This window comes from Oncorhynchus clarkii, chromosome 28 (assembly GCF_045791955.1).
Source record: "Oncorhynchus clarkii lewisi isolate Uvic-CL-2024 chromosome 28, UVic_Ocla_1.0, whole genome shotgun sequence".
NCBI classification, from domain to species: Eukaryota; Metazoa; Chordata; class Actinopteri; order Salmoniformes; family Salmonidae; genus Oncorhynchus; species Oncorhynchus clarkii.
Window position 1 is genome coordinate 38,834,310 of NC_092174.1, and position 25,219 is coordinate 38,859,528.

The 25,219-nt window shown below is 46.4% G+C and overlaps 1 protein-coding gene across 16 annotated transcripts in view; it reads right to left on the reverse strand.

Moving 5' to 3' along the window:
* The window catches only part of LOC139387224 (muscleblind-like protein 1), a 115,432-nt gene that overhangs the window by 56,467 nt on the left and 33,746 nt on the right, over positions 1-25,219 (reverse strand). For 14 of the 16 annotated variants that reach the window (XR_011629141.1, XR_011629142.1, XM_071133307.1 and 11 more), the window contains one exon: positions 2,825-3,916. Coding sequence is in view for 14 of the 16 variants with exons in the window: in XM_071133307.1 (XP_070989408.1) it covers positions 2,825-3,001 (177 nt within the window). In the remaining 2 variants the exon portion in view is untranslated. Of the gene's footprint in view, positions 1-2,824; positions 3,917-4,475; positions 4,609-25,219 lie in introns of those variants that run through there. The other 2 variants (XM_071133312.1, XM_071133316.1) reach the window with 2 other exon arrangements.

A 25,219-nucleotide genomic window follows, 5' to 3' on the forward strand; every position in this document is an offset into this window, starting at 1 on the left:
TTCCACAATGAGGTTTTTCTTTTCCTCTCTCTCTTCCTCTCCTTCTCTCATCCTCTCCTCTGTTCCTCTTTTATCCTATCCTCTGTTCCTCTTTTCCTCTCTTCCTCTCCTTGTCTTTTCCTCTGTTGTTATGTTTTTCATTACCATGTGGAAACACTGGCCAAATGGTTAAAAGATCCCTGGCCTCTCATTCACACACCAGGCTCCTAAAACAGCCCGCTCTCCTCACATTCACCCCAAAAAACCTCTCTCTCTCTCTCTCTCTCTCTCTCTCTCTCTCTCTCTCTCTCTCTCTCTCTCTCTCTCTCTCTCTCTCTCTCTCTCTCTCTCTCTCTCTCTCTCTCTCTCTCTCTCTCTCTCTCTCTCTCTCTCTCTCTCTCTCTCTCTCTCTCTCTCTCTCTCTCTCTCTCTCTCTCTCTCTCTCTCTATCCCTCTCTCTCTCTCTCTCTCTCTCTCTCTCTCTCTCTCTCTCTCTCTCTCTCGCTCTCTCTCTCTCTCGCTCTCTCTCTCTCTCTTTCTATGCCTGCCAGACACAATTTTCCAATTGCTGACCTTTCTCTGCTGTGAAATGGAGCACCTCTCCTCATTCTCTTGTCTGATGACATACCATATCCTATCCCCTTGCCACGTTCACATCTCTCCCCCTTCCCTGTGTTACTCATCCCCCCTCCCTCCACAGATAACAGCTCTATCATTCTATATCTCTGTCTGGTCACTGAGGACAGAGTTGGATCAGTGAGCCAGTTCTATTGGGTCACTTGCTGGACCAGAGGCCTCTGGCAGCTCTGCTTGTTAAAGGGAAAGAACACTGTACCTTTAATCACTCTGGCCTGTGTGTGTGTGTCTGTGTGTGTGTCTGTGTGTGTGTGTGTGTGTGTGTGTGTGTGTGTGTGTCTGTGTGTGTGTGTGTGTGTGTGTGTGTGTGTGTGTGTGTACAGTGTCGACAGGTTCAACACCGCCAGCCTCTGACCCAGTACTGGCTGGTGAAGAAGTACACTACTCAGCCTAGCTCAGAGCTGCAGTACCCAGACAATGTTCCTCTGTCCACATCTGGTAGTGAACAAGCCCTCAGAATCAGCTCACACAACCCTACTCTGCTCTTCTCTGCCCTGAGCTGCCCTGAGCTGCCCTGAGCTGCCCTGGCCAAGAACCAAGGGAAAACAATCACTGGGGGCAGGAAAACAGGGTGTGTTTTTACACCCTAAGTTTTTAATGTTCCTGTAGAACATCTCTAATATTCTTTATGATCCCAAGTCCCTCAGGGAAGGGAGGCATGGTGGAAGAGACTGTGTGTGTGTGTGTGTGTGTGTGTGTGTGTGTGTGTGTGTGTGTGTGTGTGTGTGTGTGTGTGTGTGATGTCTTGGACAGAAGCAAGAACCTTGAATCAGGCCCAAGAGGAGAGGTCGGTCCTCCCATCTCTACAGATCTTCAGAGATAGAGCGAGAGAAAAACAGAGAGCGAGTGGAAGAGAGAGAAAGAGATGTGTTTGCCTTTCTGCTGGCGCTTAAAAATAGATGGAAAATTACAGAGTACCGTGCCCCCACTGCCCCCCCCCCCCCTCCCCCTCGCTGCCCCAAGGCTGAAGCACAGGAAGTGATGAGACGACTGACTGAAAGCTTCACCATGACGCTATACCCTCCCTGCTACCCGCCCCTTTCCCCAGCTCCGTTTCAGCTCTGCTCTCTGCACTAGATATGGAGAGAGAGAGGTGGTGGGAGAGAGAGAGAGAGAGAGAGAGAGAGAGAGAGAGGGAGAGGGAGAGGGAGAGGGAGAGGGAGAGGGAGAGGGAGAGGGAGAGGGAGAGGGAGAGGGAGGGAGGGAGGGAGGGAGGGAGGGAGGGAGGGAGGGAGGGAGGGAGGGAGGGAGGGAGGGAGGGAGGGAGGGAGGGAGGGGGAGAGGGAGAGGGAGAGGGAGGGAGGGAGGGAGGGATGGAGGTAGATAGATAGCACTTGCAACATGTAACAGCAATCATCACCTTATGTTAAATTCATACGTTGAAAACAGCAGTTTGTGGTTTCTGAGTGTTTTTAAGCTATACGTTGGATGTCAGTAGGTTTCCTAAACTGACTGGAACTGAGGTGCAATTGAACCCCTTTCCAAATCTGCTCCACTTCACCACTTCCTCGCACCCTAGGCAGAAAATATCAGCAAGTTACATCTGTAACTTTGCCCTTTCTGAATCTGGAGGGGTGTAAGCATGCCTCCCTCCTTCTCCCCTCTGCTTCCCACCCCGTCACATGTGCCAGTCACATGACCAGAAGTGGGTGAGGCTAGAGAGAGCACATGTCATGCAGGAGCCAGATGGGGTGTGTGTGTGTGTATGTGTGAAGTGGGTTGATCTCTTGACTTCTCCATGGAGCAGACCTTGTGCCACGCCTGAACACTCTTATAAGTGCAAACTTGTAGTGCTGATATTTGGTAGTCGGGGTCATGTACATTGGCTGACAGTACGTAGTCTTCAGATCACATGTTGTGCCTGTTTGCATGTGGACCCCAGGAAGACATTAATTTCTAACGCCTGACAAACAACTAATGAGAGAATAAAACAATTAACTTCTCCTTTCTGTACGCCAGCCAATCAAATCACACCACCATGTATGGTCATACCCCATAGCTTCACCCTGTGTCGTATCGCCTTCCTTCTTACCTTAACCCCCCACCACCTGATCTTCTTGTATGCCAACCAATCAAAGCACAGCACCATGTATGGTTGTAGCCTATAGCTTCATTCCGGATGCAAATGGAACGAAATGGGGAGGACTGTTTACAACTGTTTAGACTAATGATTACATCCCCCACTGTAACGTATCTCCTTCCTTCTTACCTTGAGCGAGTCGAAGCAGGCGATGACTCGGCCGTTTTCCACCTGGCAGCTCTTGGCCGGGTGGGCGAACTTACACTCCTGGTCGGAGCGCGAGCACGTGTCTCTCTGGAACTCACGACATACCTCCAGCGTCAGCCACTTTGTGTCACGCATGTGTGCCATGCTCATGTGTGCCATGGTGACCGAGACAGTCCAGGAAAATAATAGTAACCCGTCCGAATCGGGGCTAAAGCGTGACGTGTGTGTCGCTGTGTGTGTGTGTGTGTCCTTTGGTTGGACACAGGTAAATCTCCTCTTCCTTATTCTCCGAAAGATTCCAACAAACGTGTCGAGGCGATAGGTGAAATGTATTGTAACAATGTTTATTGGGACATTCCCTTTCCTTAGAGCATCGAGAACACACTCAACAGCCAATAATCCCGACAGAGAATTTCTCTACCCCTCTCTGTCTGTCTCAACTTGTCTCTCACCAACAATCCAGCTGCCAGGCTTCAGATCCTGCTCTTCTGGATACAGTAGTGCTGCAGGCTGTGACTGAATGTAAATCTATGGAGATCAGAGAAACGGAGGAGACTCTGATTGAGAGGCTCGCCCCAAAAGGAGAGAGGCTTTGTGGGGTAGCGTGGTATGGGAGGGTTGGTGGAGGCTTGGGGCTGGAGGCCTGGTGATGATAGGGCTGGAGGCCTGGTGATGATAGGGCTGGAGGCCTGGTGATGATAGGGCTGGAGGCTGGAGCTGGAGCAGTGGTATGGGAGGGCTGGTGGAGGCTTGGGGCTGGAGGCCTGGTGATGATAGGGCTGGAGGCCTGGTGATGATAGGGCTGGAGGCCTGGTGATGATAGGGCTGGAGGCTGGAGCTGGAGCAGTGGTATGGGAGGGCTGGTGGAGGCTTGGGGCTGGAGGCTGGAGCTGAAGGAGGGTGCAGGTCTGGGCGTGAGTTCTAGGCGTGGGCCGGGATGACGTGTGTGGTTGGTGTCCTTGTGCTCGCGTTACCGTGGCAGCAAGCGAGGCAAAGTGGGGTGGGGGGGGGGGGCGGAGCTTTGGCTTTAGAAGCGGATGGAAGCTGCAGTAGACGTCAGGGAAGGCACTTCCTCTGTCGAGAGAGAAAGACAGGAAGAGAGAGAGAGGTTAGCTTGGTGTTCTATCCTTCCACAGAATCGATTTAGAGTTGATTTCTGCCTTCATTCATTCCTCAGTGAAAACCTCTAGAACATGCATGGTATGATGTTTCCCAAGAGCATGCTGCTTTCCCTTAGTCATTCTCTTCAATCTATAGAGCTCATCTATGCAGCTGTGGGAACAGATCATGTGAAATAATGTCAGCCATGCAAGGGTGTCTGCTAAAACAAACAAAACATTCACTCTCCAGCACTCCCCAAACACACACACACACACACACACACACACACACACACACACACACACACACACACACACACACACACCACGCCATTCCAAACACACACACACACACACACACACACACACACACACACACACACACACACACCACGCCATTCCAAACACACACACACACATGCACACACACACACACACACCATTCCAAACACAGCCTGTACAAAGCACCCTTTCACAACTACCAGCGTTTCTGGTCCGAGTCGGAAAATCAAATCAAACCCCATATCACTTACAGTTGAGCACTGCACAACCAGCTGTGTTAAATCTATTTAGAAAGATAAAGAAAGCGAGAGGGAGAGAGACAGAGCGGCAGAGAGAGAGAGAGAGAGAGAGAGAGAGAGAGAGAGAGAGAGAGCAGAGGGAAGTGGAGGGGAGGGCGGTCATTTCCCTTTCTCACAAGCAGGGTGTGAGGGGGGACCAATGAGAACAGGCGGAATAGCAGCAACATTCTGGGCCGAGCGCCAGGTGAACAGGAGGGGTGGAGCTAAGACGAGGTCAACCTGCCTGAATGACTGTCACCAGAGGGGGGGGGGGGGGGGGGGGGGGGGGGGGGGGAGAGAGAGAGAGAGAGAGAGAGAGAGAGAGAGAGAGAGAGAGAGAGAGAGAGAGAGAGAGAGAGAGAGAGGCTAACCTAATCACTCTCCCTGCCATGACAACCTTCTTCCTGGAACAGACTACGATGAGTTTATTTCCCCTTGCACAATTTACCAAATTTCACAACCAATCAAGTAGAATCTCGCTTCCTGAGAAAGAAACCTACCCAAGCAGGTACAGAAAAAGTACAACATTGATCCTGTTATGAACAATTATGACATAACTTGAATGAAACTAGCATAACCATAACAACTGTGTGAAATCATTAACATTACTGATCCCTAACCAAACAGTAACTACGGTTACCTAACCAAACAGTAACTACGGTTACTTATCAATTCCCCTTTCCCACTGCTTGCAGGTGTGACCACCGGTGAATAGGGTTGATAATGTAACCATGGTGTTCGCCAGGGGAATTTGATTAATCTGAATCCCACAAGGTCAGTTTCCACGCCACCTCAGGAGAACACCATTTCCTAGAAGACAATGTGCACGTTCAGCAACGCTACAAAACCACTTTGCAACGTGTGTGTGTATGTTTGCCTGTATCATCTCTCTGCAGTAGGAGGATACCATAGGTCACCGTGACCCAGCAACATGGATGTACTTTTACAGTGAGCTGAGAATCATAGAGAGAGAGGGGGGAGGAGAGAGAGGAGGAGGAGAGAGAGGATGAGGAGAGAGAGGGGTGGAGAGAGGAGGATGAGGGAGAGAGGGATGAGGGAGGGGGGTGGAGAGAGAGGGGGAGGAGAGAGGAGGAGGAGAGAGAGGAGGAGGAGAGAGAGGAGGAGAGAGAGAGGGATGAGAGAGAGGAGGAGGAGAGAGAGGGAAGGAGAGAGAGGGGGAGGAGAGAGAGGGGGAAGAGAGAGAGGATGAAGGAGAGAGAGGAGGAGGAGAGAGACAGGGATGAGCGAGAGGAGGATGAGAGAGAGGAGGAGGAGAGAGAGGAGGAGGAGAGAGAGGGGTATGAGAGAGAGGAGGAGGAGAGAGAGAGGGATGAGAGAGAGGAGGAGGAGAGAGAGGGGGAGGAGAGAGACGGGGGAGGAGAGAGAGGTGGAGGAGAGAGAGGGGGGAGGAGAGAGAGGAGGAGGAGAGAGAGGGGGAGGAGAGAGAGGAGGAAGAGAGAGAGGGGGGAGGAGAGAGAGGGGGGAGGAGAGAGAGGAGGAGGAGAGAGAGGGGGAGGAGAGAGAGGAGGAAGAGAGAGAGGGGGGAGGAGAGAGAGGAGGAGGGGAGAGAGGGGGAGGAGAGAGGGGGGAGAAAGAGGGTGAGGAGAGAGAGGGGGAGGAGAGAGAGGGGGAGGAGAGAGGGGGGAGAGGGGGAGGAGAGAGAGTGAGGAGGAGAGAGAGGGGGTAAGACAGAGGGGGGAGAAGAGAGAGGAGAGGAGAGAGAGGGAAGGAGAGAGAGGGGAGGAGAGGAGAGGAGAGGAGAGGAGAGGAGAGGAGAGGAGAGGAGAGAAAGGGGAGAGAGGAGGAGAGGTGAGAGAGAGCAAAGGAGGGAGAGGGGAGGAGAGAGAGGAGAGAAAAGAGAGGGGAGAGGAGAGAGAGGAGGAGAGGAGAGAGAGAAGGGAGGAGAGAGAGGGGAGGAAAAAGAGAAGGGAGGAAAGCGAGGGGAGGAGCGAGAGGGGAGGAGAGAGGAGAGGAGAGAGAGGGGAGGAGATAGAGGGGAGGAGAGAGGAGAGAGAGGGGAGGAGAGGAGGGAGAGGAGAGGAGAGAGGGGAACGAGAGGAGAGAGAGAGGGGGAGGAGAGAGAGAGGGGGGAGGAGATAGAGGGGGAGGAGAGAGGGGGAGAGAGTGGGGGGAAAGAGGGGGAGGAGAGAGAACGAGAGGGGAGGGAAAGGGGAGGAGAGAGAAATGGGAGGAGAGAGAAGGTGGTGGAGAGAGAGAGGGGGAGGAGAGAGAGAGAGGGAGGAGAGAGAAAGGGGAGGAGAGAGAAAGTGGAGGAGAGAGAGGGGGGAGGAGAGAGATGGGGGAGGAGATAGAGGGAGATGAGAGAGAAAGTGGAGGAGAGAGAGGAGAGAGAGGGGGAGGAGAGGGGAGGAGAGATGGGAGAGGAGAGAGAGGGGGAGGAGAGACAGGAGTGGAGAGAGAGAAGGGGGAGGAGAGAGAGGGAAGGAGAGAGAGGGGGAGAGAAAAGACTGTCCCCAACCAAGGAGGGCGTACAGCAGCACCTAGATCTTCTGCACAGATTCTGTCAGACCTGGGCCCTGAGGAGTAAATCTCAGTAAGACCAAAATAATGGTGTTCCAAAAAAGGTCCAGTCGCCAAGGACCACAAATACAAATTCCATCAAGACACCGTTGCCCTAGAGCACACAAAAAACTATACATACCTCGGCTTAAACATCAGTGCCACAGGTAACTTCCACAAAGCTGTGAACAATCTGAGAGACAAGGCAACATTCGACATACCAATTGGGATCTGACTAAAAATACTTGAATCAGTCATAGAGCCCATTGCCCTTTATGGTTGTGATGTCTGGGGTCCGCTCACCAACCAAGAATTCACAAAATGGGACAAACAGCAAATTGAGACTGCACGCAGAATTCTGCAAAAAATATCCTATGTGTACAATGTAAAACACCAAATAATGCATGCAGAGCAGAATTAGGCCGATACCCGCTAATTATCAAAATCCAGAAAAGAGCCGTTAAATTCTACAACCACCTAAAAGGAAGCGATTCCCAAACAAAGCCATCGCCTCCTGAGAGATGAACCTGGAGAAGAGTCCCCTAAGCAAGCTGGTCCTGGGGCTCTGTTCACAAACACAAGCAGACCCCACAGAGCCCCAGGACAGCAACACAATTAGACCCAACCAAATCATGAGAAAACTAAAATATAATTAATTGACTGATTGGAAAGAATCAACAAAAAAACAGAGCAAACTAGAATGCTATTTGGCCCTAAACAGAGAGTATACATTGGCAGAATACCTGACCACTGTGACTGACCCAAACTTAAGGAAAGCTTTGACTATGTACAGACTCTGTGAGCATAGCCTTGCTATTGAGAAAGGCCGCCGTAGGCAGACCCGGCTCTCAGGAGAAGACAGGCTATATGCACACTGCCCACAAAATGAGGTGGAAACTGAGCTGCACTTCCTCACCTCCTGTTCAATGTATGACCATATTAGAGAGACATATTTCCCTCAGATTACACAGACCCACAAGGAATTTGAAAACAAATCCAATTTTGAAACACTCCCATATCTACTGGGTGAAATTCCACAGTGTGCCATCACAGCAGCAAGATGTGTGACCTGTTATCACAAGAAAAGGGCAACCAGTGAAGAACAAACAACATTGTAAATACAACCCATATTTATGTTTATTTATTTCCCCTTTTGTACTTTAACTATTTGCACATCGTTACAACACTGTATATATATGTACAGTTGGGAGAACCAGTATTTGATAACCTGCAACATCGGCAGTGTTTCCTACTTACAAAGCATGTAGAGGTCTGTAATTTAATCATAGGTACACTTCAACTGTGAGAGACGGAATCTAAAACAAAAATCCAGAAAATCACATGATTTTTAAATAATTAATTTGCATGACATAAGTATTTGACACATCAGAATAGCAGAACTTAATATTTGGTACAGAAACCTTTGTTTGCAATTACAGAGATCATGCATTTCCTGTAGTTCTTGACGAGGATTGCACACACTGCAGCAGGGATTTTGGCCCACTCCTCCAAACAGACCTTCTCCAGATCCTTCAGGTTTCGGGGCTGTCACTGGGCAATACGGTCTTTCAGCTCCCTCCAAATATGTTCTATTGGGTTTAGGTCTGGAGACTGGCTAGGCCACTCCAGGACCTTGAGATGCTTCTTACGGAGCCACTCCTTAGTTGCCCTGACTGTGTGTTTCGGGTCGTTGTCATGCTGGAAGACCCAGCCACGACCCATCTTCAATGCTCTTACTGAGGGAAGGAGGTTGTTGTCCAAGATCTCGCGATACATGGCCCCATCCATCCTCCCCTCAATACGGTGCAGTCGTCCTGTCCCCTTTGCAGAAAAGCATCCCCAAAGAATGATGTTTCCAACTCCATGCTTCACAGTTGGGCTGGTGTTCTTGGGGTTGTACTCATCCTTCTTCTTCCTCCAAACAAGGCGATTGGAGATTAGACCAAAAAGCTATATTTTTGTCTCATCAGACCACATGACCTTCTCCCATTCCTCCTCTGGATCATCCAGATGGTCATTGGTAAACTTCAGACGGGCCTGGACATGTGCTGGCTTGAGCAGGGGGACCTTGCATGCGCTGCAGGATTTTAATCCATGACGGCGTAGTGTGTTACTAATGGTTTTCTTTGAGACTGTGGTCCCAGCTCTCTTCAGGTCATTGACCAGGTCCTGCCTTGTAGTTCTGGGCTGATCCCTCACCTTCCTCATGATCATTGATGCCCCACGAGGTGAGATCTTGCATGGAGCCCCAGACCGAGGGTGATTGACCGTCATCTTGAACTTCTTCCATTTTCTAATAATTGCGCCAACAGTTGTTGCCTTCTCACCAAGCTGCTTGCCTATTGTCCTGTAGCCCACATATGTCAGAGTCAAGGCCCGCGGGCCACATCCGGCCCGCAAGAAGGTTTTTTACGGCCCCTGGGATGATCTTGATTTATTATTAGAACCGGCCTGCAGCAAGCCGGCAGCCCGCAGATCTTTTACACGCACCAATACTACATTTCCCACAATGCAAAGGTGACGCACCGAGCAGTAGGCTGCTTCATTTCAATATTTATTGGCACAGCAGTCGTCAGCATCACAGTAAAATTAACTTTCAGATACCCATCAAAAATGGCAAAACGGAAGGTGGATACTGAGAACCGGGGGTTTCAAACAAGGTGGGAGTCGGAGTATATGTTCACGAAGGTAGCTGGAAAACCTGTGTGTCTTCTGTGTGGAGAAAGTGTGGCGGTACTGAAAGAGTATAATCTGAGACGACATTATGAAACGAAACACGCGGACAAAAACAAGAATATGGACATGGAACAAAGGCTACAAAAGGCAGAGGAATTAAAACGAGGCCTCAAATCTCGACAGGCTCTGTTCAAAAAAGCCAAATCACAAGGCCAGGCTGCTGTCAAGGCCAGTTTTATTTTGGCAGAAGAGATCGCTAAATCAGCCCGGCCATTTACGGAGGGGGATTTCATCAAAAACTGCATGATTAAAGTTTGTGACGAAGTTTGCCCAGAAAAAAGGCAACTCTTTTTAAATGTGAGTCTGAGCAGAAACACCATTGCCGAGAGAGTAGACCAGTTGTCCATCAATCTAAAAGAGCAGCTTGTGAAAAAGGGAAAAGATTTTATTGCATATTCCTTGGCTGTGGATGAGAGCACCGACATTTCTGACATTGCCCAGTTGTCAATTTTCATCCGCGGAGTGGACTCCAGCCTAAGCGTGACAGAGGAGTTTTTGGCTTTACGTCCTATGCATGGCACAACTACGGGGCATGATTTGTATGAAGAGGTGTCAAGATGTGTAAATGAGATGGAGCTGCCTTGGGAAAAACTCGTGGGTTTGACAACCGACGGAGCACCTGCGATGTGTGGACACAGGAGCGGACTGGTGGCGAAGATACGGGAAAAGATGCAAGAGGAAAACGCGACAGGTGAGCTGACAGCTTATCATTGTATCATACACCAGGAAGCGTTGTGCGGTAAAGCCTTGAAAATGGAGCATGTAATGAGCATCATCACGCGCACAGTTAACTTTATCAGAGCCAAAGGTTTGAATCACCGCCAGTTCAAGGCATTTCTGACGGAGTTAGAAACGGAGCATGGTGATTTGCCTTATCACACAGAGGTGCGATGGCTAAGCCAGGGAAAGGTGCTTCAAAGATGTTTCGAGCTTCGTGAGGAGATTTGTCTATTCTTGGACAGCAAAGGGAAAGACACAACACAACTCCGAGACGAAATGTTTCTGTGTGAAATGGCTTTTCTGTGTGACATTACGAGTCATCTGAATGCAATAAACTTGCAGCTGCAGGGTCGGGATCGTGTCATCTCTGATATGTACAGTACAGTGAAGGCATTTAAAACCAAACTGACTCTGTGGGAGACGCAGATGCGGAAAGAAAATTTGAGCCACTTTCCCAGCTGCCAGACCATGAAAGAGAAGCTCTCTACCAGTGCGTTCCCGAGCACACAGTTGGCTGATAAAATAGGTATGCTTACCACTGACTTTCGACGCCGATTTGCTGACTTTGAAGCACAAAAAAGCAGGTTGGAACTGCTCGGTAACCCATTTGCTGTTGACGTGGAAAGCTCACCACCAAACCTCCAAATGGAGTTGATTGACCTCCAATGCAATGATGCACTGAGGGAAAAATATGCGGCAGTGGGTGCTGCGGAGTTTGCCCGTTTCCTCCCCGGCACAATGCCCCAGCTGCGCATCCAGGCTGCTCAAACGTTGTCTATGTTTGGCAGCACATACCTGTGTGAACAACTGTTTTCTTTGATGAACCTGAACAAAACATCACACAGAAGTCGACTTACTGCTGAACACCTCCACTCAATTCTGAGGATTTCTTCAGCTCAGAGCCTTACCCCGAACATTGATGAACTTGTGGAAAAGATGGGACACCACCAAGTATCACCCTCAACCTCAAACAAGTGAACATTACTGTGCAATCACATATTTAGAGTTTTTACTCAGTTCAAGTTTAAAAGTTAAAATTTAATATTTGTTTTCACTGCATGTTACTTCTCCTTAAACAAAGTGTTGTTTTTGATTAATAGATTTTTGCACTTTATTTTTTTGTATTTCAATCCAATTATATTTTAAAAATATTTCAGTTGAGTGTATGATAGAAAATTGCTATTATTGTTTTTTCTTTGAAGTAAATTTAGCCCACTTTTGCTAAAATAGAAAATATAGTCTACTGATGGTGCCTTGAATACCGGTTTCTTTCATTTAATGTTCATGTTATGGGGATATTTATATAAAGGAAATTTGTCTTTTGTGTCTGTTGAAAATTAAAGATTACTGACAGAGCCATAAGAAAATATTGCTTTATTTATCTGATCATATTGTAATATATTTGTTAGGTTTTCAGTAGGTTCAATTAGGTTCACTAGACTATATGCGTCATTTAAAAAATGTTCAATGAACATTCGAACAGTCCGGCCCTCGTCTTGTAGCTGATTTTTTTATTTGGCCCTCCGTCCATTTGACTTTGACACCCCTGCTGTAGCCCATCCCAGCCTTGTGCAGGTCTACAATTTTATCCCTGATGTCCTTACACAGCTCCCTGGTCTTGGCCATTGTGGAGAGGTTGGAGTCTGTTTGATTGACTGTGTGGACAGGTGTCTTTTATACAGGTAACGAGTTCAAACAGGTGCGGTTAACACAGGTAATGAGTGGAGAACAGGAGGGCTTCTTAAAGAAAAACTAACAGGTCTGTGAGAGCCGGAATTCTTAATGATTGGTAGGTGATCAAATACTTATGTCATGCAATAAAATGCAAATTAATTACTTAAAAATCATACAATGTGATTTTCTGGATTTTTGTTTTAGATTCCGTCTCTCACAGTTGAAGTGTAACTATGATTAAAAAAAATTACAGACCTCTACATGCTTTGTAAGTGGGAAAACCTGCAAAATCGGCAGTGTATCAAATACTTGTTCTCCCCACTGTATATAATATGACATTTTTAATGTCTTTATTCTTTTGGAACTTCTGTGAGTGTAATGTTGACTGTTCATTTTGTTGTTTATTTCACTTTTGTTTATTATCTACTTCACTTGCTTTGGAAATGTTAACATATGTTTCTCATGCCAATAAAGCCCCTTGAATTGAATTGAATTGAGCGTGCGTGCGAGAGAGAGAGATCCACCTCAAAATCGATCCCCTCAAAATGGGTAAATATCACATTTGGTTAAAACGGGGAAAAAAAATTGTGCTGACAGAAAAATGTGTTCATTTGCGCAATATTCCCCCCCCCCCCCCCCCCCCCCTCAGAATCTCCATATTACTCAGAGGAGATCGCCCCCCCCCCCCCCCCTCAGAATCTCCATATTACTCAGAGGAGATCTTCCCCACCCTTGAGGAAGAGACGTGCCATTTCCAGGACCAGGGAAATGTGCTCATCTGTGAGGACGCAAATGCGCGCACAGGAACACTACCTGATCTAACGAGCACACGAGGGGACAGCATTATTACAGGCCATAGTGTCTCTAACTGTCTTCATCTCCCCCATAGAAACAACAGTGACAGACCACACGAGGGGACAGCTTTATTACAGGCCATTGTGTCTCTAACTGTCTTAATCTCCCCCATAGAAACAACAGTGACAGACCACACAAGGGGTCAGCTTTATTACAGGCCATAGTGTCTCTAACTGTCTTCATCTCCCCCATAGAAACAACAGTGACAGACCACACAAGGGGACAGCTTTATTACAGGCCACAGTGTCTCTAACTGTCTTCATCTCCCCCATAGAAACAACAGTGACAGACCACACAAGGGGACAGCTTTATTACAGGCCACAGTGTCTCTAACTGTCTTAATCTCCCCCATAGAAACAACAGTGACAGACCACACGAGGGGACAGCTTCATTACAGGCCATAGTGTCTCTAACTGTCTTAATCTCCCCCATAGAAACAACAGTGACAGACCACACAAGGGGACAGCTTCATTACAGGCCATAGTGTCTCTAACTGTCTTCATCTCCCCCATAGAAACAACAGTGACAGACCACACAAGGGGACAGCTTTATTACAGGCCATACTGTTTCTGTCTTAATCTCCACCATAGAAACAACAGTGACAGACCACACGAGGGGACAGCTTTATTACAGGCCACAGTGTCTCTAACTGTCTTCATCTCCCCCATAGAAACAACAGTGACAGACCACACGAGGGGACAGCTTCATTACAGGCCATACTGTTTCTGTCTTAATCTCCACCATAGAAACAACAGTGACAGACCACACGAGGGGACAGCTTTATTACAGGCCATAGTGTCTCTAACTGTCTTCATCTCCCCCATAGAAACAACAGTGACAGACCACATGAGGGGACAGCTTTATTACAGGCCATACTGTTTCTGTCTTCATCTCCCCCATAGAAACAACAGTGACAGCACCGTCAACAACAACGGAAGGGATCTGTTGCAGCTCTGTAGAAGCCTGGGTCTGTACTTTGTCAATGGTAGGTTACGGGTGACTCTTTGGGGAGATTCACCTACTGCTTACCTCTTGGCCACAGTACAGTAGACTATATGATTACAGACATTGACCCTTTCTCTCCCAGCTCATTCACTGTCAAGCCACTAACACCTCTGTATGATCACAGCCAAATTACCTTGTTCCTCAAAAGAACAGACATGGAAACGACCACACATTCACAGCCCAGTAAGCTGTACAATATCAGAAATTCATACAGATGGGCCCAAAATAGCAACAATGAACCCCAAAATCCAAACCCTCTTAGATAACTTTCTGGACACCACATCCACTCACAGTAAAGAAGCACAACTAAAATGGATTAAAACCATTTCTTTTTAAGACCACACCAAAGCGGTCTAAGGTCACTGCATCTCAGTGCAAAAGAGTTTGCGTCACTGCAGTCCCTGGTTTGAATCCAGGCTGCATCACATTCGGAGTCCCATAGGGCAGCGCACAATTGGCCCAGCGTCGTCCAGGTTTGGCCGGGGTAGGCCGTCATTGTAAATAAGATTTTTTTCTTAACTGACTTGCCTAGTTAAATAAAGGTTAAATAAAAATTAAATAAACATGACAACTGGTTTGATACAGATTAAAAAATTATAAGAAATAAACAAAGTTACTGAAAGTGGTGTAGGCTGTAAAACCTAAGATAATAAAAAGCATGAGCTGGTGCCCAGATAAATTAATTTAGTGTAGAGGTGCTGACTAACGGTGAATAAACTGTAAACTATTAAAACAAATAAAGAGAGTTGTAAACTCTATATATAAACTACCAGTAATTTATTGGGTAAAACACCAACGTTTCGGCATCACCCTGAAGAATGCACCCCAAAGAAGGCACCCCGAAGAAGGCACCCCGAAGAAGGCACCCCGAAGAAGGCACCCCGAAGGAGTTACCCCGAAGGAGTTACCCCAAAGCTGAAATGTTGGTGTTTTACCCAATAAATTCTTGGGAGTTCATATATAGAGTTTGTGAATCTCTTTATTTATTTTTATAGCTTAGGGGGTAAAACATATTACATAATTAAATTAATGTATACCGGCAATATGTGCAGCATCAAAATTAGCAAGAAAATACCAGTATTCTTTACCCAGGGGCGGGGCCTTCGCCAGGGTTGCAATCTGAGCCCTGCACTCTTCAATATTTACATAAATTAATTGGCCACTATTCTAGAAAAATCCTCAACCCCTGGTGTTAGTCTCCACAATTCAGAGTTTAAATGCCTGCTCTTCGCAGACGACCTGTGCCTGCGGTCACACACAGCACATGGCCTACAGCAGAGCATGGACCTGCTAGAGCAGTACTGCCAGACCTGAGCCCTGGAAGTAAACCCCAGAAAGACAACATTTATGATTTTCCAGAGAACATCCAGACCTCAGGAAATTAGACCAAAGTTCTCAAGTCGTACCAAATATATAAAGTATTGCACACACTACAATTACTTAGGTTTCAAATAAGCTCAACTGGACACCTAAATGAGGCAGTGAATGAACTTAGAGAGAAAGCATGCAGGGCATTCTACGCCATTAAAAAACAAATTCAAATTCAAATACCTATTCAAATTTGGCTAAAACGAATTGAATTTGTCATTGAACCAATTGCACTTTATGGCAGCGAGGTGTGGGGTCCACTTGCAAACAAGATTTCACCCAATGGGACAAACACCCCATTGAAACCCTGCATGCAGAGTTCTGTAAGATTATCCTACATGTCCAGAGGAAAACTACAAACAATGCATGCAGGGCAGAATTAGGCCAATATCCACTAATAATAAAAACTCAAGAAAGAGCAATTCAGTTTTGGAAACATCTCAAATACAGAGACCCCCTCTGATATCATTACCAAGCCCTGCAATGCCAAGAGCTGAGCAAAGAAAAGAGTCCCCTCATCCAGCTGGTCCTGGGGCTGAGTTCACAAACCTGTTCTACTAACACACTGAAGCCTCAGGACCAGGACATCCAATCAATCAGAATAAAACAAATTACAACACAGTCAAAACAAAACTACATTACCTACTGGGAATCACAAAGCAAAATGCAGTACTATCTGGCCCTAAATCGACAGTTCACCATTGCAAACTTTAGGGAAACCTTGACAAAGTCCAGGCTTAGTGGGCACAGCCTTGCCATTGAGAAGAGTAGAGCCAGGAAAACCTAGCTCCCAGTAGATGAAAGGCTGTGCAACCACTGCACCACAGGAGAACCCAAGACAGAGCTGCTTTTCCTGACAAAATGTTTTTGATTTATTTTACCTTTATTTAACTAGGCAAGTCAGTTAAGAACAAATTCTTATTTTCAATGACGGCCTAGGAACAATGGGTTAACTGTCTGTTCAGGGGCAGAACGACAGATTTGTACCTTGTCAGCTTGGGGGTTTGAACTTGCAACCATCCAGTTACTAGTCCAACACTCTAACCACTAGGCTACCCTGCTGCCCCAATGTGAGAGAGGGAGAGGGAGAGACAGGTAGATGTTTTAATATTGTCACGTCTACTCCCACTCCTCACCTCCAGCGTTCGACTTACTAACCACCGGTCCTGGCATTCATCATTACGCGCACCCGCGCTTCATCAACAGACACACCTGGACTCCATTACTTCACCCATTACCTCCCCTTTATCTGGCATCCCTTAGGTTCCTTCCCCAGGCAGTATTGACTATGTTTTTCATGTCTGTATTCTACTCGTGTTTCTTGTATTGTGCCGATTATTATTAAACTCACCACCTACACTTGCTTCCCAAATCCCAGCGTCCACGTTACAAATATGGAGGTGGTTGTTGTTTTAATATGGAGGTGGATGTTGTTTTAACATGGAGGTGGATGTTGTTTTAATATAGAGGTGGATGTTGTTTTAATATGGAGGTGAATGTTGTTTTAATATGGAGGTGGATGTTGTTTTAATATGGAGGTGGATGTTGTTTTAATGCGGAGGTGGCTGTTGTTTTAATATGGAGGTGAATGTTGTTTTAATATGGAGGTGGATGTTGTTTTAATATGGAGGTGGATGTTGTTTTAATATGGAGGTGGATGTTGTTTTAATGTGGAGGTGGCTGTTTTAATATGGAGGTGAATGTTGCTTTAATATGGCGGTAGATGTTGTTTTAATATGGAGGTAGATGTTGTTTTAATATGAAGGTGGATGTTGTTTTAATATGGAGGTGGCTGTTGTTTTAATATGGAGGTGGATGTTGTTTTAATGCGGAGGTGGATGTTGTTTTAATATGAAGGTGGATGTTGTTTTAATATGGAGGTGGCTGTTGTTTTAATATGGAGGTGGATGTTGTTTTAATGTGGAGGTGGCTGTTTTAATATGGAGGTGAATGTTGCTTTAATATGGCGGTAGATGTTGTTTTAACATGGAGCTAAATGTCGTTTGAACTTCAGAGTGTGTTGATGTTAAGAAGTGTTTATTTATAGCTGATATCAACACTTTCTTACTGCACACAAACCTTTTTTGTGAGATGGATACATTTTCAAATAGGCAATTAACACAAAGTAGCTCAACCAAGCTACTTTGTGTTCCACAGTCACTGGCACACAAACCTGAACAAAAAAAATGTATATCCTAGGAAATTAAACTTCAACGACAAATGCTATTTGCAATTGAACACTTTTCAATTTGATTACTAATCCAAGTCAATAAGTTACTGTCATAAAGTGTGTTTCAGATTCTCTGGTGGTTGCCATGGTTTCCGTGAGCTGAGGTAGTCAGCCTGTTCCCATATAGAACGTTAGTGAGAGCCAATGAGATATTAACCCTTATTAAGACACTATCGTGCCTAGACACAGATCTCCTTCAGAGCTATTGATTTCTTCATCTCAAAGACCACTCGTATCACTAGTTCACCACTCCCTGCATTTCATTCTATTACTGTATGTTTCATTTGACAGTATCCCTTCACCACATACATAGACATGACGACACACACAGCACATACGTTGCCTTTTTGTGCCTCCCTTCTTTCCCCAGTCTTCATCCAAACCTCTATCTCTCCATCTCTGTGCCCTCAATATGACTGTCTGGTTTGCTATGTCCCAGAATGCGTAACGGTACTACGGTCGCTCGCTCTCCAAGGTCACAGAGACTGGTGCAAGGTCACACAGACTGGGGGGAGGATGGAGATGGGGGGGGGGGGGGGGGGGGGGGGAGCAAAAGACATGCCCTGTTTTTCTTTCTTTCACCACGTTGCAGGAACAGGAAGAGGACCTCACTGACAGCAGGAAGAGGACCTCACTGACAGCAGGAAGAGGACCTCACTGACAGCAGGAAGAGGACCTCACTGACAGCAGGAAGAGGACCTCACTGACAACAGGAAGAGGACCTCACTGACAGCAGGAAGTGGACCTCGCTGACAGAAGGAAGAGGACCTCACTGACAGCAGGAAGAGGACCTCGCTGACAGCAGGAAGAGGACATCGCTGACAGCAGGAAGAGGACCTCACTGACAGCAGGAAGAGGACCTCACTGACAGCAGGAAGAGGACCTCACTGACAGCAGGAAGAGGACCTCGCTGACAGCAGGAAGAGGACCTCACTGACAGCAGGAAGAGGACCTCGCTGACAGCAGGAAGAGGACCTCGCTGACAGCAGGAAGAGGACCTCGCTGACACCAGGAAGAGGAACTTGCTGACAGCAGGAAAAGGACCTCACTGACAGCAGGAAGAGGACCTCACTGACAGCAGGAAGAGGACCTCGCTGACAGAAGGAAGAGGACCTCGCTGACAGAAGGAAGAGGACCTCGCTGACAGAAGGAAGAGGATCTCGCTGACAGAAGGAAGAGGACCTCGCTGACAGCAGGAAGAGGACCTCGCTGACAGCAGGAAGAGGAACTTGCTGACAGCAGGAAGAGGACCTCACTGACAACAGGAAGAGGACCTCGCTGACAGAACAGAAGAGGACCTCACTGACAGCAGGAAGAGGAACTTGCTGACAGCAGGAAGAGGACCTCACTGACAACAGGAAGAGGACCTCGCTGACAGAACAAAAGAGGACCTCACTGACAGCAGGAAGAGGACCTCGCTTCACAGCAGGAGGAGAACCTCGCTGACAGAACAGAAGAGGATCTCACTGACAACAGGAAGAGGACCTCGCTGACAACAGGAAGAGGACCTCGCTGACAGCAGGAAGAGGAAGTGTCTACAGAGCATCACCTCATGGTCACCGGACACCCCACGCCACTTTGTGCCCGATCATCAACTCAAAGCATGAGCACATTAAACAAACACATGAATGAACCATGAGTTACACTTACAGACAGACTGCTGCCTGTGGTGGGAGTCAGAGTCACATTAAATGACATCATCATAATGACTCTGTTTTCTTCTCCCATTGAGTTAAAAAAAAGCAGTGGAAAGAAGAGATGATTCATCTCAAAAGGGTTTTATGTGTACAACTAAACCACAACAAGGTTCAAAAACATCTACCTACATGGACATATTACCTCAATTACCTCAACTAACCTGTCCCCCCCGCACATTAACTCTGTACCCCTGTATATAGCCTCCACATTAACTCTGTACCAGTACCACATTAACTCTGTACCCCCTGTATATAGCCTCCACATTAACTCTGTACCCCCTGTATATAGCCTCCACATTAACTCTGTACCCCCTGTATATAGCCTCCACATTGACTCTGTACCCCCTGTATATAGCCTCCACATTAACTCTGTACCCCCTGTATATAGCCTCCACATTAACTCTGTACCCCCTGTATATATCCTTCACATTAACTCTGTACCCCCTGTATATAGCCTCCACATTCACTCTGTACCCCCTGTATATAGCCTCCATATTAACTCTGTACCCCCTGTATATAGCCTCCACATTAACTCTGTACCCCCTGTATATAGCCTCCACATTAACTCTGTACCCCCTGTATATAGCCTCCACATTCACTCTGTACCCCCTGTATATAGCCTCCACATTAACTCTGTACCCCCTGTATATAGCCTCCACATTAACTCTGTACCCCCTGTATATAGCCTCCACATTGACTCTGTACCCCCTGTATATAGCCTCCACATTAACTCTGTACCCCCTGTATATAGCCTCCACATTGACTCTGTACCCCCTGTATATAGCCTCCACATTAACTCTGTACCCCCTGTATATAGCCTCCACATTCACTCTTTACCCCCTGTATATAGCCTCCACATTAACTCTGTACCCCCTGTATATAGCCTCCACATTCACTCTGTACCCCCTGTATATAGCCTCCACATTAACTCTGTACCCCCTGTATATAGCCTCCACATTAACTCTGTACCCCCTGTATATAGCCTCCACATTGACTCTGTACCCCCTGTATATAGCCTCCACATTAACTCTGTACCCCCTGTATATAGCCTCCACATTCACTATGTACCCCCTGTATATAGCCTCCACATTAACTCTGTACCCCCTGTATATAGCCTCCACATTAACTCTGTACCCCCTGTATATAGCCTCCACATTAACTCTGTACCCCCTGTATATAGCCTCCACATTGACTCTGTACCCCCTGTATATAGCCTCCACATTAACTCTGTACCCCCTGTATATAGCCTCCACATTGACTCTGTACCCCCTGTATATAGCCTCCACATTAACTCTGTACCCCCTGTATATAGCCTCCACATTCACTCTTTACCCCCTGTATATAGCCTCCACATTAACTCTGTACCCCCTGTATATAGCCTCCACATTCACTCTGTACCCCCTGTATATAGCCTCCACATTAACTCTGTACCCCCTGTATATAGCCTCCACATTAACTCTGTACCCCCTGTATATAGCCTCCACATTCACTCTGTACCCCCTGTATATAGCCTCCACATTAACTCTGTACCCCCTGTATATAGCCTCCACATTGACTCTGTACCCCCTGTATATAGCCTCCACATTCACTCTGTACCCCCTGTATATAGCCTCCACATTAACTCTGTACCCCCTGTATATAGCCTCCACATTAACTCTGTACCCCCTGTATATAGTCTCCACATTGACTCTGTACCCCCTGTATATAGCCTCCACATTAACTCTGTACCCCCTGTATATAGCCTCCACATTAACTCTGTACCCCCTGTATATAGCCTCCACATTAACTCTGTACCCCCTGTATATAGCCTCCACATTCACTATGTACCCCCTGTATATAGCCTCCACATTAACTCTGTACCCCCTGTATATAGTCTCCACATTGACTCTGTACCCCCTGTATATAGCCTCCACATTAACTCTGTACCCCCTGTATATAGCCTCCACATTAACTCTGTACCCCCTGTATATAGCCTCCACATTAACTCTGTACCCCCTGTATATAGCCTCCACATTCACTCTGTACCCCCTGTATATAGCCTCCACATTAACTCTGTACCCCCTGTATATAGCCTCCACATTCACTATGTACCCCCTGTATATAGCCTCCACATTAACTCTGTACCCCCTGTATATAGCCTCCACATTAACTCTGTACCCCCTGTATATAGCCTCCACATTAACTCTGTACCCCCTGTATATAGCCTCCACATTGACTCTGTACCCCGTGTATATAGCCTCCACATTAACTCTGTACCCCCTGTATATAGCCTCCACATTGACTCTGTACCCCCTGTATATAGCCTCCACATTAACTCTGTACCCCCTGTATATAGCCTCCACATTCACTCTTTACCCCCTGTATATAGCCTCCACATTAACTCTGTACCCCCTGTATATAGCCTCCACATTCACTCTGTACCCCCTGTATATAGCCTCCACATTAACTCTGTACCCCCTGTATATAGCCTCCACATTAACTCTGTACCCCCTGTATATAGCCTCCACATTCACTCTGTACCCCCTGTATATAGCCTCCACATTAACTCTGTACCCCCTGTATATAGCCTCCACATTGACTCTGTACCCCCTGTATATAGCCTCCACATTCACTCTGTACCCCCTGTATATAGCCTCCACATTATCTCTGTACCCCCTGTATATAGCCTCCACATTAACTCTGTACCCCCTGTATATAGTCTCCACATTGACTCTGTACCCCCTGTATATAGCCTCCACATTAACTCTGTACCCCCTGTATATAGCCTCCACATTAACTCTGTACCCCCTGTATATAGCCTCCACATTAACTCTGTACCCCCTGTATATAGCCTCCACATTCACTATGTACCCCCTGTATATAGCCTCCACATTAACTCTGTACCCCCTGTATATAGTCTCCACATTGACTCTGTACCCCCTGTATATAGCCTCCACATTAACTCTGTACCCCCTGTATATAGCCTCCACATTAACTCTGTACCCCCTGTATATAGCCTCCACATTAACTCTGTACCCCCTGTATATAGCCTCCACATTCACTCTGTACCCCCTGTATATAGCCTCCACATTAACTCTGTACCCCCTGTATATAGCCTCCACATTAACTCTGTACCCCCTGTATATAGCCTCCACATTAACTCTGTACCCCCTGTATATAGCCTCCACATTAACTCTGTACCCCCTGTATATAGCCTCCACATTGACTCTGTACCCCCTGTATATAGCCTCCACATTAACTCTGTACCCCCTGTATATAGCCTCGCTACTGTTACTTTACTGACTTTAATTATTTGTTATTTAATATATTTTACTTATCTATTTTTTACTTAACACTTGTTTTTCTTAAAACTGCCCTTGTTGGCTAAGGGCTTGTAGTAAGTATTTCACTGTAAGGTCTACTACACCTGTTGTATTCAGCATTTCACTGTAAGGTCTACTACACCTGTTGTATTCAGCATTTCACTGTAAGGTCTACTACACCTGTTGTATTCAGCATTTCACTGTAAGGTCTACTACACCTGTTGTATTCAGCATTTCACTGTAAGGTCTACTACACCTGTTGTATTCAGCATTTCACTGTAAAGTCTACTACACCTGTTGTATTCAGCATTTCACTGTAAGGTCTACTACACCTGTTGTATTCAGCATTTCACTGTAAGGTCTACTACACCAGTTGTATTCAGCATTTCACTGTAAGGTCTACTACACCTGTTGTATTCAGCATTTCACTGTAAGGTCTACTACACCTGTTGTATTCAGCATTTCACTGTAAGGTCTACTACACCTGTCGTATTCAGCATTTCACTGTAAGGTCTACTACACCTGTTGTATTCAGCATTTCACTGTAAGGTCTACTACACCTGTTGTATTCAGCATTTCACTGTGAGGTCTACTACACCTGTTGTATTCAGCATTTCACTGTGAGGTCTACTACACCTGTTGTATTCAGCATTTCACTGTAAGGTCTACTACACCTGTTGTATTCAGCATTTCACTGTAAGGTCTACTACACCTGTTGTATTCAGCATTTCACTGTAAAGTCTACTACACCTGTTGTATTCAGCATTTCACTGTAAGGTCTACTACACCTGTTGTATTCAGCATTTCACTGTAAGGTCTACTACACCTGGTGTATTCAGCATTTCACTGTAAGGTCTACTACACCTGTTGTATTCAGCATTTCACTGTAAGGTCTACTACACCTGTTGTATTCAGCATTTCACTGTAAGGTCTACTACACCTGTTGTATTCAGCATTTCACTGTAAGGTCTACTACACCTGTTGTATTCAGCATTTCACTGTAAGGTCTACTACACCTGTTGTATTCAGCATTTCACTGTAAGGTCTACTACACCTGTTGTATTCAGCATTTCACTGTAAGGTATACTACACCTGGTGTATTCATCATTTCACTGTAAGGTCAACTACACCTGTTGTATTCAGCATTTCACTGTAAGGTCTACTACACCTGTTGTATTCAGCATTTCACTGTAAGGTCTACTACACCTGTTGTATTCAGCATTTCACTGTAAGGTCTACTACACCTGTTGTATTCAGCATTTCACTGTAAGATCTACTACACCTGTTGTATTCAGCATTTCACTGTAAGGTCTACTACACCTGTTGTATTCAGCATTTCACTGTAAGGTCTACTACACCTGTTGTATTCAGCATTTCACTGTAAGGTCTACTACACCTGTTGTATTCAGCATTTCACTGTGAGGTCTACTACACATGTTGTATTCAGCATTTCACTGTGAGGTCTACTACACCTGTTGTATTCAGCATTTCACTGTAAGATCTACTACACCTGTTGTATTCAGCATTTCACTGTAAGGTCTACTACACCTGTTGTATTCAGCATTTCACTGTAAGATCTACTATACCTGTTGTATTCAGCATTTCACTGTAAGGTCTACCTACACCTGTTGTTATTCAGCATTTCACTGTAAGGTCTACTACACCTGTTGTATTCAGCATTTCACTGTAAGGTCTACTACACCTGTTGTATTCAGCATTTCACTGTAAGGTCTACTACACCTGTTGTATTCAGCATTTCACTGTAAGGTCTACTACACCTGTTGTTTTCAGTATTTCACTGTAAGGTCTACTACACCTGTTGTATTCAACGCATGTAACATATATTGATTTGATTTGATTTGTGGTGTGTACGTGATGTTAGAGACAGGTTCACTCCTCTGTGTGTAGGACTATGGTGGGGAGGTGGCACCAGTTGTGTAGCCTAGCCTGCTATTTTGGACAGCCTGACAATATGGAACACAGCCTGACAACATGGAAAGTTACAACAGTCGAGGCTATGTGTTAATTGTGCAGGCTGGCATAGGAGTTACCATTGTGACTAAACCGCTGGCAATGCCTCGCAGTCCACAAAAACGTAGGGTGTGGTTCACAGTTATGATACAGCTTCCTGAGGAATGACTCTGACGCTGGCTAGATTATTAGCCTAGCGCTGCTAAGGCTTCCTGAGGAATGATTGGGTGCTGGATAGATTATTAGCCTAGCGCTACTAAGGCTTCCTGAGGAATGACTGGGCGCTGGATAGATTATTAGCCTAGCGCTGCTAAGGCTTCCTGAGGAATGACTGGACGCTGGATAGATTATTAGCCTAGCGCTGCTAAGGTTTCCCGAGGAATGACTGGGCGCTGGATAGATTATTAGCCTAGCGCTGCTAAGGTTTCCTAAGGAATGACTGGGCGCTGGATAGATTATTAGCCTAGCGCTGCTAAGGTTTCCTGAGGAATGACTGGGCGCTGGATAGATTATTAGCCTAGCGCTGCTAAGGCTTCCTGAGGAATGACTGGGCGCTGGATAGATTATTAGCCTAGCGCTGCGAAGGCTTCCTGAGGAATGACTGGGTGCTGGATATATTATTAACCTAGCGCTGCTAAG